The sequence below is a fragment of the Bufo gargarizans genome, chromosome 4 (genome assembly GCF_014858855.1).
Source record: "Bufo gargarizans isolate SCDJY-AF-19 chromosome 4, ASM1485885v1, whole genome shotgun sequence".
NCBI lineage: Eukaryota > Metazoa > Chordata > Amphibia > Anura > Bufonidae > Bufo > Bufo gargarizans.
The window spans coordinates 312,141,113-312,156,841 of NC_058083.1; the positions used below are offsets into that span (position 1 = coordinate 312,141,113).

The following is a 15,729-nucleotide window of genomic DNA, read 5'->3' on the forward strand; positions in this document are numbered from 1 at the left end:
CCCTTCATCATATATATTTTTAACCATTTAATCATGCATTTTATATATATCCCAACTTCACAATTTAAACACATGAATTATCCTCTTTTGCCACCATCATTATATGCAACTTTAATCATGTATTATTCATCATTTAATGATATATAATTATTATTATTATGAACCCAATGGGCGCCGTATGAACCACATATTTGACAGTTTTCCCACACGCTTCTTGCACTGTTCACTGTACGCTTACTTATGAACTATATTTGACTATATTATTTTATATATAGAACTTTCAAATCCTTTAAAAAAATGCTTTAACTATCTATCATCTTTTATTGTATTGATATTTTTTTTATATCTGTATAACCTTCATTGTTGTACATCATTTTTTATTAATATTGTGTTTTTCTAGACTTGAGAAAGGAGTACATTGACTCTGAAACGCGTTGTCGCTTATTACTAAATAAAAAAAGATTCTATATTCATCTATCAAGGTTGTGTTTTTGCACCAAGAGGTATCACACTTTGTTTACTAAATTGCTGTCATGTGACCTAACTTTCACTTCTGAGCAACAGTGAACGTAATTGATGATATGTAAAACATCAGGGAAACCCCTTAGAACCATTCTTTATGAAGTAAGCTTCCCTATAGTTCATCTCCACATGACACTTTCTTTTTAATTTGAGTCTTTATTACGTTGAATGTGATAACCCCTTTAAGTAATAAGTAATAGTCACCAGACTGTATTATTTACATATATTTATGGCTTAGTCAGCACATGTTGATAGTTAGGAAACTGATGATGTGCTGATCATGAAGGGTGCTGATCTCATCAGGGTAAGTGTCCATTTCTTGTGTAGTGTTGAATATCCATTAAATAACAGGTTTAACAAAAGGAGGAACAATCTTTGAAGATACCCTCTGCTCCAGATCAATGAGGGGCTGAGCAAGGGATTCTCTTTATTAAAGGGGTTATCACAGAAATCATTATGATGGCCTATTCTTATGATTGGTTATCATTATCACATTGTTGGGGGTCCGGGTTCAGGCATTCCCATGATTAGCTATTGTAGGCAGCTGTGGTGCTCTGGGGAACTTTGGTGAGCATGGAGGTTTCATGGGCACTTACCAAGCACAGCGTCATACAACGTATAATGCTTCAACTAGGCCATGTGTGTACAGTGATGTCACTGGCCTTGGAAATGCCTATATTCTTCTAACAGCGGACGTTGGAGCCCCACTAATCTGATATTGATGACCTATCCTGAGTATATGCAATCAATGTATTTTCCCCAATAACCTCTTTAAATCTGTATACCTTAAACTTGTCTACAACAGGCAACCCTGAAATTAGATGATTTACAGGGGAGGATTAGCTTCTAAAAGAGCCAGTTAAAAATTTAAAATAAGTAATACTCAACTTAACTCCCATATGATTCCATCATGATGCTGCTCAGGTCCCTACAGATTTTCACATCCTGGTCTTGTTTTCGCATACAGGAAATGGCTATAAATGCCCACTCAGCCAAAAATTGGCTAAGGTGGATCACCACTGTTGCCAGTTATTGGTTTAGCAAGCATTTCTAGCCATTTCCAACATGTTAACCCGGAACCTAGAAGTGGAGAACAGTTGGAATCTGAGTAGGTTTGGAACTGCAATGAAGGTAAGTTATTACTTCTCTTTATTTTTAGCCCATGTTGGCCCTTTATAAAGCAACATTTTTCTGCCCCAGAAAACCCTTGTAAGCCTTCATGCAGATAACAAGAAAATGAATCCCAGCATTAGTACGGAATATCCATGTTTAGAGAGCTACATTTGGTCATGTACTTTAGAAAACCCAAGAAAGAACAATGCATTCTGAAATCAGTTTTTAATTTCAGTGTTCATAAACATCACCACAAGGAATTTTCTTCTATTTTCTTCTATATTTCTTTTAGTTAAGCTGTTGAAAGAGACATGTAGAAGCAAGTATAACATGTTCCCAACTGAATTAAATGTAAATAACTTTTTGTCACTTCAAAAGCTCTATGAATAAAAGGCAGGAGCTGAGATGATACTTACCATGTCAAAGAGAAGTCTTTATCATGCTTAGTATTGATGTATATCTTTGAAGTGGGCCCTATAAACTAAGAACTGAGATACACTGAATTTACTCTTGGGTATTATTTCTCGGGCCTTGATCAAGATGATGAAACAAATAATTCTGTCTTTAGGCTGTTAATGAACTATTATAGCTTTAGACTTATTGTGTGATGCACATAACCATCAAATAGCAAGTACTCAAGTATTGCATGGACACTGAGCTTTATTAAAATACCCTCTGCAATTTTCACAGGTAGTCATGCAGGGAAGGATGTGAGGGGGTAAACATTTACAAGAATAGGTGCACTACTGTGGTGGATGCAATCATCAAAATCTGACTAAACACACTGATGTTAAAAGGAGACTTGTGGTCCGCTGCGGGCATCCTTCATTGTATGCATTTTTTGCTGGGGATCGCCATTAGCAACGGACAACATGTGCAGGATTTGCTCCCCCCGGGTATAGATGCACAACTGCATATGAGGTTGAGCATTTCCTGCTTTTTGACACCACGTTATTTTGTCATGTAAGGATGGGAGGGGGGGGGGGGCTAATATAATGGTAAGAAATGTCCTTAACCCTCATGTTTACTTTATTACCTTTTGTTCCTACTGTTTGTATCAATTAGAATATAGACCTCAGGATAGGAGATCAATTTCAGATCAAAAGGGGCCTGCCTGCTGGCACCACGCGGATCAGCAGTAGCAAGAGAATGCAGTGCTTATATGAGCACTGTATTCCCCTCACTGTTTACCTGCTTGCCGTCGGCATTGGAAATGCAGCTTCTCTATCCCATACACTTCAATAGAACAACTCTGTCCGATTTAAGTGAACAAGAGGGAGTCGATCTGTTGAAGGATCTGTCATCAATACAAAGCTTTTAAGTTGATAAACAAAGGTATAACTAAAAGCTGCTCATGTAATGATAAACTAGCTCACCTCTCACCTAAGTAGCCAATGCTTTTCCTGTCACAACAGTGATGTACTTTGATTTACTTCAAGTCGCTGTGACAACTGAGGCCTGTGACGGGCCGCAGTCTTCACAGACCAAGCTGCTTCCTGTTTCTGTGGGGACCAGATTCTTATGGGAATGGAGTAGCAGTGGGACTGTGGACAGGTGAATGGGTTTTTTACAATATGTCAAGGGGGCCAGGTTTAAACACCAGGGGTTGTTGGTTCCAAGAACAGGTAACCACTTTAACTGCCAGCAAGTACTAGTAAGGAATTAAAAGGCAAAATATGTAAGATAGTTGCAAAACATTTTGTTAAACATCAATAAGTTTTTAGTCTGCGCAACCCCTAAAAAGGGGTTAGTATACATATATTAGAGATGAGCAAATCAATTCTATCAGTTTATAATTCGAGAGAGAGAGAGAGAGAGAGAGAGACTCTCATAATACTCCATTGGAAATTAGACATGCAAACCAGTTGTCCTTCCAAGAAGAAAATTGGCCTGGTTAGCTGAGTGGCCTTTGGGGTGCCCTTTCTTATTAGGGAGACCACTTATAATGCATGTGGAGTCTTGTAGTCCTGCCAACGCTGCTCTGCATTTTTGGAAAACATATATGCAATTTAGCATATTTGACATCTGCTGGCATCAGATAAACATAGAGTTCACTGGAAGGATAGCTCATTTAAATATCTTTTCCAGAAACCAGAAGGTATGCAAATTAACTTTTCTTCCAAAAAGAAAAGTTCACTACGCTAATTTCTATTGAGACTCTTAGGGGGGTTATTTATCAACCTGAAATACACCTATATTAGGCGTATTTCAGGTGCAGATTGAGGTTAGTTGTGCCGCAATCTGTAACTTTTCCACACCCACACCAGGTCTAAAAAAGTGGGCGTGAAGTGGCTGTCAGCCCGTCTTATTATTTATTTTCTATGCCTGTTTTAGGCGTAGAAAATTGTCTAAATGTAAGACAGCTAATAAGCTGTCTTACATTTAAAAGTGGCGCTGGATCCGCCAAAGTTATGAAGAGGCCGGCACCTCGTTGATCCACCGCCAGCAAAGGGACTTTATTAAGACTGGCGTCTAAAACACCGGTAATGGTAAGGTTTTCTTATCATTATCTTGAGCTATAGACGTGTATTACTTATCTTGTTTATCATTCATTATGGTTTTCCAATATGTCTGATTTGTGATAAGTTGTCCAGAAAAAAGAAAAACTCTGGTTGGCAACCTGGGTTGCCACCCATGTTCTAAACAAGGCTTGGTTAATGCTATTAGTTTTCCTTACTGGCGTGGATAGATAAATGATAGAAAAATATATATTCCAGGACCAGAAGAGTGTGAATATGTCTAAGAATGTAATTTGTCTTCTCTTGTGAAACAGATTCTTTGAGGTAATGATGTGCATGCATTTTTATTATTCATGTAAGTTTTAGAACAGAGTGACAGGATGAAAGAAATCCGATAAAGGGAGTGGGAGACATCCAAAGGAAGGAACTAGAAAGTTGATGTGCAGTGTAAGTCTGTTCAGAATGCTAATTAGTTTAGGATTCATAACATAGCTACCTTATGTTCTTCAGAGAAGCCAATAATTGCATTTTCAAAGAATATAAATTTTGACCCAGATATTGAACACTTGACATGGTCGACTTTCTAAGGCTTTTTTTTTTATGAGACCTAAGTAGAAACGAAGATACTTTAAGATTGTTTTGATTAGAAATCAGAATCTAATTAAAGGTATTAGTAAGTAAGTAAAGGTATTTATCTATCATATATTTCATATATATCTATCTATTTCCTATATATTTCTTTATTTTTCATCAAAAGTAGCAAAAGTTCACCAAAATTCACACAAAATGTTGCATGCAAAGTTGCTTGTAATTTTTTTATGAAACAAAACTGACATAGCAGATTTTATATAAACTCTAAAGACAAAGCCGGAAAGGTTGCTTCAGAGCTTGAGACTTACTTCATCCCTCCTCCAATTCAATATCCATTGTGATAATTGGGCCTTCTTTTGGCAATGTAAAGACTGATGGTCTCACTTATTAACTGATATACGAAATAGTGGCATACATCAGTGGCAGATTTTGTTGCATGCCATTTTGCTTCAAAATCTGTTACTTTTCCCTGCTCAGAGTGGCAAGGGCAGGGAAAAGGGTGTATCGGCATGTCCATCTCAGTCATTATTTTGTATGCTAGCTTTTGACGTAGAAAATAGCTTAATAGCAATGGTCGTACTTGCACAATATAGGAAAAAGTGCCAGCCTCTCTGGTGGCTGGAACCGTGGGACCACACATAGGCTTTTTCCTACAGTGTGCAAGCATGGCCACCACTGATGGATTGCAGGGTGGTTGTAACCATGAAAATGAGCAGTGTATAATGTGATCTAAAAGTGAATTAAGCCAGCAAAGGAGGCAATATGGATAATCACAATATATTAGTAAGTGCCCTGTACTTCCTCTACATGATACATGCCATTTGCTCAACTGAGACAACCCCTTTTAGACCAGCATGTGAATCACCAGTCTTAATAAATGAGCCCTTGAATCTGTAAGACACCTCATTATCCCATGATCCTGTTGCACATTCTGAATGTATGGCTGGCCACATGAGTCATATTCATATAAATACTCATGAATTCAGATTAATTTAAGTGATTACAAGATGCAATGTGGGATTAAGGTAATATAGGTCTATACATGTTTTCTTGTATTGAGTTAAATGGATACTTCCATAAGTATGCCTTAAATATGTTTTGGGAGTTTGTTTAATTTCAGCAGTACTGATTCATTGAAGATTAAATTCACCACTTATAGATAAAACTTCTATATAGATAGGATTCCCATTGTTAGTTTACTGTTTTTGTGAGGAGGTGTTATCTGTCAGTAAAATAGTAGATGTAGAATTGGGATGGCAGTATGATAGCTCTATTGTTCTCTTGATAGTCCTAGGTAAAGATGCCCACAGAAGAGCCCTGCACTTATAGTATAATGTGTAATGCTATAACTAAGTCACTCATCTCCTTCCCTCACTTGTTACAGTGAATGGTCTGATTAATAAAGTCAAGCAAGTCAGTTTGCTATGCAAAAAATCCAAACATAGGAGGAAGTTAAAGAGCCATAACAGGAATCAGAATAAACAGAGTGACATAAAATATTATATCCAGGAAACCATCCACCCATTTTTTTTAATAAAAATGTAAAATCATATAGAATATTAACATACAGGCTATTGGAGATGGTAGCGTCTCTTTAAGATACACGACAATCCCTTTGTACAAACTAGAATGACTTACCTTGTACTTGGGATGCTTTTTGCTATATACCTGTAATAGCTTCAAGAAGCCTTTTCCATCTCTCATTGTTTTTGATGGAAGATTCACTGCCTCCTTTTTGGATGCATGATCGGATTGATTACCTTTGGTTACATTTTAGAGAAGTCTCATTTTCAGTCTCAGGATTTGTACTGAAATACTGCAGGACAAATGGTAAGAAAGCAATGAGGGAAACTTTCTAATAGTTTAGAGGACGTTCTGTGCCCTGATGTCATGTTGTGATGTGTGTGATTGTTTTTGCAGTTTGCTCCTTCAGAAAGCCATGGGAAATTTTTGGAATGTAACACACATGTGTTATCTAGATACTGATGGCGGATTTCTTCAAATGTGATATGCATATTTACTATACAATTTCTATTTCAATATGTTAAAACATTTCTTTGTGTTCCTCTCTGCAGGTTTTCCAGATTGCTTATGTTATCATTAAAGCTGCCAACTCCCCACGGCCTGGAAACTGGGTTTTAGAAAGATCTCTTGACGGGATTACTTATAAACCATGGCAGTACCACGCCATCACTGACAGCGAGTGTTTGACCCGGTATAATATTATTCCCCGACCTGGCGTACCCTTATACACGAAGGACGATGAAGTTATCTGCACATCTCATTATTCAAAGATTCACCCACTTGAAAATGGAGAGGTAAATTGTGCAATGAAGCAATTGTAAAGACTTGACAGCGCCAAAAGCTGACTTAACCGTGCTCTAACTGACAGGTTTTATTTCCCTGACAGCGGCACACTGCGGGCTGACAGTGCTCTCTGATTGCCTGTAACATAGCAGGGGAGGGGGGGAATTGGGAAATGCATTTACATTTCCACAGAGTAATGTTTCCGCACAAAGAAGACAGACAGAGAAGCAAAGGTGACAGAAAGATGCACCCACAAGTTTAAAGTTGAAAAAGAAAATTCATTCCATTATGCAGAAATGGCAGCGATGGCAGCAGCATCTCGTGATTGTAATGGGTTCCTGCCGAATGTATTTACTTTGAGTACTAATGAGACTTGTCTATGCGTTTACAACACTACACATTGTATGGAAAAAGCTATGTCCCAGTTCACCAATGTGGCTCCACAGGAGAAATCACATATAGTAGAATAAAAAAAAAGAACTGAAATACATGAAGATAACAACAATATTCGAATACATGGCAGAATTCACAAGGAAAAGATATGAAACATAAGACAGCAGAATAGACAAGGAGCATTGTAGTAATTCGTACACTTCCATGCTTAAAGATCACCTGCCAGCTCTCCTGACAGGCCATTTTTTTTTATTTTTATTTTTTTTAGCAAATCCTCGTAATCCCTATGAAATAATAATGAAGGAACATTTTTCTTACAGCAATGTATGAATAAATTGCCGAATAGACATTACCATTTCCCTAACCAATAGCAAGCATTCTTACACGTGTAAGGGGGTAAACTGCAAGTGTCCCATACTTGCTGCTTTACAAAGTTGCCCTGTAATACTTTGCTGTGTAAAGCTCCTTTACCTATGTTAATGTGCCTTAGACCTCATATACACGACTGTAGTTTCGGTCCACATCCAATACGCATTTTTTTCAGATCAGATGCAAACCCATTCATTTCAATGGAGCCGCAAAAGATGCAAACAGCACACACTGTTCTGTCCACATCTGTATACCCGTTACACAGCACCGAAAATAAAAATATATAGAACATGTCCATTTTGCAGAAAAAGACTAGGAATTTTTAGCAAACTGTGGGGCCCATGGAAGGGAAATATGTGGGATGCACATGGCCTGTATCCATGTTTTGCTTTACTCTGTATGCAGTGTTTAAATGGTTGTCTGGGTTCAGGTCTAAACCCAGATATCAGCTGTTCTTTATTCTTTTAATCTTTATGAGTGGATCATTGGAACATTTCATTGCCCCGATACTCCCCCTTGCCTTGTGTTGCATCGCGCAGCACAAGGTCTGTTTGTTTACTGACAGTGATGTATCGGGCTTCTCCTCACCATGCTAGGTAAAGACTACAAAACAGCCTAAGGCAGAGCTATAGACTGCCCATCTGTGCTGGTGATGTCACTGTGCTCACTGCTAGGCAGAAGTCTCCGCCTAGCTAAGTGAGGAGAAGCTCGGTAAGTCACTGGCAGTAAACAAACAGACCTTGTGATATATGCTTCTCCATGCGCTTCTGGCAATGTCACAGGAGGAGGGTATACTAATCCCATGAAACTCCTTGAAGACATACCAGGATGGGGAGTTTAGTAGTCCCATTACCAATCTTGGCACATGTAACAAACAGGAAGGAGGGGTATATTATTCCCCTAGCCGTTCTCTTAGCCGTTCTCTAAGTTACCCTTGTAGCTGCTGGACCTGTTTGGGACTTACCACTTGTCCTACCCGGGTACCCGAAAAATATATGACACCAGATGTAGGCCATTAGTATTAAGCGTTAAATGAGGCAGTCCGTATAAAGATAACAGAGCTGTACATCAAGGCACACAGAAGCAAGGTGCTACTGATCTGGCTAAATGCAAAAGTTAAGTGCAGTTTCACAAAAAGTGCATAAATTCACATTGCGGCATCTGTGAAAGAGTCCATACAATGGGCATAAGTACTTGAATGTTGCTAAACCTGTAAACATTTAAGCAAAATTAGTACAAGATTAGAACAGTATAAGTCACAAAGAGCTCAGGTACACGTTTGAGTCTTTTCTTTGGGTGCAAGCTTGTAACGTTGCATAACTTGTAACAAGTAGAAAAAAAACACAAAAATCATTTTTAATCAACGGGAAACAATAGAGTCAATTGTAATCCAATAGGAGGTATATTTGTAATCCAAGGAACATTATAAAATGTTATATAAAACACATATCAAATAGCAGCATGATGAGAACCATAGTCCCATGAGGCTCTCAAATAACCTGAGAAAGGGGATAAAACAATGGGTAAACGGGTATAAAAAGTTATTGAAGATGGAGGGAGTCCTCACAAAAGTGGCCATCCATCTGAGGCTGTAATTAAACGGCAACTGAGAAAACAAAACTGGCCAACAGTCCCTCAGATTTCAGGACCAGTCCACACTGTGGCTCCCATAAGTTCTTTATTTAGGATTAAGAAGACATTTAGAGAAGGACTTGCAGGTCACTACTCGAGCTGCTAAAGCTCATCAGGGGGTGCTCCTGCTTCTGGTAGTTAAAAGTCGCAGCAGTTGTGGTGCACCACTGCCCTCTTGTGGTGTTCTTTGGTACTGACTGAGAAGTCAGCCTGGTGAACGCTGTGGTGACCTGCTGGCCGGAATCCCTAGCCAGTGCAGAGGTGGACAAAACCTCTGGCTGAAGAGGCTCTGAAAGGCAAACTGGGGGTGCCTGTGGGATCTTCCAGGGCAAAATGTACGGTTGCACCCTGGGGTTGAAAGTTAGGACAAAATTGTTTACCTGACCCACTCGTAGTGTTGGGGGGTGCAGCCAGGTCAGGAATTAGTGGCTCTGGTTCAGGTTGGGCTTGTTCCCTGAACCGCAACTTGCCATCTGGGGTCTCCTGCAAACAATGGACCCTCCCTGCAGAGCCCGGGTCTTCCTGCCAGGTCTCAGGGGTAAATGCAGGGGATAGTGGCTTGGCCAGGAGTGTCACTCCTGCGGCAAAGGGGCCTTGAATTGACCGCATTGGGGTATATTCCACCTGATCTCCAACATATAAGTTGTAGCGGGCCTGAGGCAGGTAGGTCCAATTGATGGAGCGGCGGCCCACAAACAGTTCCTCCCCACTGTGGTGATCCTGGAGAAACCTGACGCCTCTCTCTACTGAAAACCAGAGTACAGTTCCAGTGCATCTGGTAAGTTTGGGGTACCCCGGCCAGGGGTCATCCAGGACCTGTTTAACCCACTCTTCTACCACCATCTTATACTCCCACAGGGGCAGCTAAGCTGGAATAATCCATTCCATCCTAGATATACTAAACTGGGACTTGTACCTTGCCAATGGAGTTGCTGCCACCTGCTGGTAAACCTGGAAAATTAGTTTTAGATGCACATTTGGGGAGACATAATATAAATTACATCAGATGACAATGTAAAGGCTCTTAGAAGATAGTAGCGGGGTAGAGGCGTGTAGAAACACAACTCTGGGGTGTTACATAAATGTCCACAATGAGTATTACTAGTAAACTTTTCACATGGATAGTCCTGTAAAAATTCCACAGTGTAATACAGTAACAGCTAAGTAGATGGAATTTTCAAAATCTGAGCTACACGGTGCAGAAAGTTTTCTTGCGAAAATTGATCTGTGATGTGAATTTTAAAATCTGCAACATTTCAATTGTTTGTGCAGATTTTCAGTGCAGATATTATTCTTTACAATGCAAAGGGCGAAAGCTGGGGCAAATCTGCTTCAAAATCTATGACAAAATCTGCAATTAAAAGATTAAACTACACTGCCTTGTACATATATCCTGAGGCCTGCTGAGGCCTAGTAAGCCATACAGGAGCATGACAGTGTATTGAAAGAAAAGAACCAAATAAGTGTTGGAAGTCTGAGGAAAGATGTAGCTTTCTCAGACTGCAGTGTGAGGACAGTGAGAGACAGGGAGCCAGTGGCTGCGTTTTGTCCTGGGCATCATTTAAGTCCCAACAAGTTCATCATTGTATTAGGTCTGGTTGGCCAATAGCCACTTAGAGATCAAAGAATGTGTCTACAGGTGACTGCACCAATGATACTGGTGACTGACACAGAATCAGATCTGTAAATACCCTCCCTATGCAAGTATTGAGCGCAGGCACAGGAAGCTGTGTTGGAGTATCTAATCTACAAGGTCAAATATAAAAGTTAACTTTTAATGTAATAAGGGTAGACTCTCTTGGTCCCATACAGAATTTGAAGGTTCAGACAAGAGAAGTTAGCCATCTCAGGCACAACCTGACCCCTGGAGCATATGTTATGCGGTGCATAGTCCCCCAGGCTTTAGCAAGAGAGGCTCTACCATTACACCTACTTAAAGTGACAGTAACAAGAATATTGTGCCTCTGTGTAAGAATATAAATATTTCATGCGTGCATCCAATAGGGCATAGTACTTCTCCTTACAAAAGTGGGCATTAGTGATGAGCGAAGTTTACATAAATTCAATGTGACTACTTAAAATTTCTCTAAGAAATCCACTTTGTGATGAATTACTTCATCAAGAAGCGCATGTCTTTGTAAGTAGCATGCGCAATGACAGGGAACAACGATTGTGCTGCCGTCCATCATCGAACCCCTCAGATGCCATGTTCATCGCTGATCACGGCATTTGAGATGAAAAATTAGGGCTTTCAGGGGTTAATCAGTAAAAAATCAAAAAATATATAAATCATACTCACCTCTTCCATTTGAGCCTGAAGGGGCCGTTGCGGCCATCTTGATTCCCAATTACACGCAACATCTCTCGCGGTGCATGATTACATCATCATGCTGTTCAGCGTGGTGATGTCATAAGTTTGCGTGGGATGTTCAATTAAGATGGATGCTGTGGCCTCTTCGCTCTCATTTACAGTCATTTCAGGGAAAATTGATTGGTTATCATGTAGCATGAGGAAATTCATCTTCGTGAGTCACGAAACTGAATTTCCTCATGCTACATGATAACCAATCAATTTTCCCTGAAATGACTGTAAATGAGAGCGAAGAGGCCACAGCATCCATTTGATTAGTCACGAATCGTGACTAATCAAATTATCTCTGAAATTCAGATCAAAGTCCACTTCAGATACTTTGATTCGCTCAACCCTAGCGGGCAGGGCATTGTAACTGAGTGGGTGCACAAAGATGGACATTGCATTAGTACTGCTTGGGGAACCAAGAGGAGCTCTATTACTATATAAAACATTGATTTTGGTGACCACACTAATTATCATATTACCCGATGAACAAGCGCTTCATTTGTTCATTGGGTAATTGGAGGCACCTTTACACTAGCAGATAATTGCTGACAAATGTTTCTACAAGGGCTTGCTAGCACTTATCTGGCTGATCCTTGACCTATGTAAAGGGACCTTAATGCACAGTACAAAATAAAGAGATATTATTGTAATTCTATTTCTTTCTTATACAATATAACAGTTATACAACACATTATATGTACATGACAAAAAAAGAACCCATAAACCCCTTTATCAAAAATAATTAAGCTATGGCTCTTGGAATATGACTCAAGAAAATGTAAAAAAACAAACAAAACTTGGTCATTAACTCTTTCACGCCCAGCGCGGTACATGGCGCTGGGCGGGTGTTTAAAGATGGCGCCCGCCTGCTTCTTTTAGCAGACACCCGCAGCTCATGTCCGCAAACGGCAGTAATGCAGATCATGGACATTTAACCCCTCTGATGCCGTGGTCAATTCCTGACCACGGCATCTGAGCGAGCTGAAACCGAAAGTGTGCACTTTCGGTTGCGCTCCAGCTCCACCGTGTGGCGATCGAAGTGATCAACAAGTCAAACACAACCCAGAATGGTATCAATGAAAAGTTCATATTGCCCCACAATAAATGAGCCCCCAAACTACACATATAAGCTATCGCCGGATTTGTACTGACCTGTAAAATAAAAGTAACTAGTCAGTTTTATCACGCATTGAACTTTGTAAATAAAAACACCGTAAAACTGTGCTGGGATTATTTCGTTTTTTTTGCAATTTCACCCCATTTGGAATTTGGAAAGTACAACTTATCCCCCAAAAAACAAGCCCTCATATGGCTATGTGAACAGACAAATAAAAAAGTTATGGCTCTGGGAAGACAGGGAGCGCCAAACGAAAACGCAAAAAAAAAAAAACATGTCCGAGCCTTTATTGTCAATGTTCTGCCTAGCAGAGTTCGAGAATAATTACAGATCACGTCTGCCTCAGTTTTGGTATTTCTATAGTGTAGTTATAGCACCATCTAGCTGCGTTAAGTTGTATTACACTTTGTTTTCCTGTTACAAAGACTACTGCATTGTGGGTGGTGCAAAGCATTGTGGGACTGCAAAACATCATGGGAAAGAGAAGCATCCAGTCTACAGGACACATCAGCAGAGCTGTCATTTTGCATACCTCCTTCTCAAAGTCCACCATTCTTATAAAAGCATATCTTGTGAGGGATATACCTTTGTTTCAGGGACATTGTGTGTTGCAGGGCGGTTCAGCTATTTGTAGTTGTTTCTCAGGAAGTTGTTACTACTGTTAGCTAGAGATGTAATCTTATGTACAGGCAGACATTTTACCACGTGCTTCATTGTTATTGTAAATGTTATAGCACATGCTATCTATACTTTATACTTATATTTGCTATTTGTATTCTTGCAGTTTTACCAAATAATCCTGTTTTGCCAATCAACAATGCTGTTTTATTAATCAATCACACTTATGCAATTTCTCACTCACACGCACCGTGCAGAGATTACAACCTGTTGATCAATAAACAAGTTAGGCTACTTTCACACTAGCGTTCGGGCGGATCCGTTCTGAACGGATCCGCTCATAATAATGCAGACGGAGGCTCCGTTCAGAACGGATCCGTCTGCATTAAAATGGCAAAAAAAAAAGCTAAGTGTGAAAATAGCCTCGGACGGATCCGTCCAGACTTTCAATGTAAAGTCAATGGGGGACGGATCTGCTTGAAGATTGAGCCACATTGTGGCATCTTCAAACGGATCCGTCCCCATTGACTTACATTGTAAGTCTGGCACGGATCCGCACGGATCCGCACGCCTTCCGCACGGCCAGGCGGACACCCGAACGCTGCAAGCAGCGTTCAGCTGTCCGCCTGTCCGTGCGGAGGCGAGCGGAGCGGAGGCTGAACGCCGCCAGACTGATGCAGTCTGAGCGGATCCGCTCCATTCAGACTGCATCAGGGCTGGACGGCTGCGTTCGGGCCCACTCGTGAGCTCCTTCAAACGGAGCTCACGAGCGGACCAGCGAACGCTAGTGTGAAAGGAGCCTTAGACTACAAAGAACAGTCCTCTTATTTGGAAGACAGGAATGGTTTATGCTGAATGTCGGACTGCACACTATATGAACGTGTATGAAGACAGAACAGTAAAACAGATGCTAGTCACCAGCGATAGTGGAACTGACTATAAGGAGCTGCCATCACACACGTGGTCCTATGTGCAAGATTGTAGCAGCTGCCATACAGTCACAAGAAGTGAGAGTGCCGCCCACAGCAAGTGCAGTATGATCCAGACCATGTTGAAGTCCGTTTCTACATACACTGAGTCCGCACAGAGACATTAAGCAACCACAAAAGGCACACAATGTCCGCTAGCCAGGCATCATCATACATATTGCTTCGAAACGAATATATTCACTGCGAATCGCGTTAAAAACAGCTATTTTCTGGCTGCAGAGAGCCTTTATAGTGCTGTAGCACACTGTGCCTTGCAGTACAACACATAGGGAGTCTGCTGACGTAGTTAAATAATACTGTGAGTCAGTATGACCTGCAGATGACAGGCGACGCTCTTAGAATCACTGCACACTTCACTAATTTGGGCAGTCAAGGGGCAAAAGCTGACCAAATAACTTAAGTATGAACTCAGCCTTACAGGTCGATGTTAGCACCAATAAGAAGAGCACTCCTTTTACACCGTCGTCAGCTGAATTCACATATATATCAACAGAACCTATTCTATTAAACGCTTATACAAGTAGAGCCTGTCCAACAGAGTGGAGTGGGTGTCAGCAGTAAGTTTGTGTTGACATCACTGATTGGTCAGAACAATAACCCCCCAAAAAACGGATCCTGTCTATTGAGCATCCACCTTCACTCGGATAGCAGATGGTCAGTCATCCAACAGTATTGCTAATGCCCCAAAAAACAGGAGTGGATCCAAAACAGAGATGACATGTGAATGGAATATTTGCATTTGTCTTCTGTGTTTTGTACCTACTCCTGCTTTTGGCTACCAAATCACAAGCCAATTCTGATGGGACCATACAGGCCATACATCTTCTACACACACAGGATCCGTTGTGTGTCTCATTTTTCCTTCCTTCTGACAGATCAGAAGAAAGGTCAACGCTCTTGCAAAGGTGATTGACATCTTCGGACTTCTCCGTGTCCCGCAAATCCCACGCATGAACCGTCCATTTTAGTATTAGGCGCAGGCACCGTGAGTGAATGCTGGCAGCAAGCGAGCATCCTTTACTCACTGCGCCTGCGCCTAATACTAAAATGGACGGCGCAGGCACAGTATTTGCGGTGCACAGAGGAGACCGAGGATGTCAATAACCTTTACAAGGGCGTGCCAAAAGGTGAGAGGACGTAGCCTCTAGGTGCTGCAGCAATACCCCACTAGCAACTAGAGGCTGATTTGCATATTATAAAAGTTATTATTTAGCGCTAATGGCGGCAGACAGGGAAATATAAGTCATACAGTTATGTTTT

The 15,729-nt window shown here is 40.7% G+C and overlaps 1 protein-coding gene across 1 annotated transcript in view; it reads left to right on the top strand.

The window, feature by feature from the left end:
• The first annotated feature begins 1,587 nt into the window (after window positions 1-1,587).
• LAMA2 (laminin subunit alpha 2) overlaps window positions 1,588-15,729 on the top strand; it is a 772,405-nt gene continuing 758,263 nt past the window's right edge. The window contains exons 1-2 of the mRNA XM_044291170.1: window positions 1,588-1,653; window positions 6,755-7,003. Of these exons, the coding sequence (XP_044147105.1) occupies window positions 1,588-1,653; window positions 6,755-7,003 (315 nt within the window). The remainder of the gene's footprint in view (window positions 1,654-6,754; window positions 7,004-15,729) is intronic.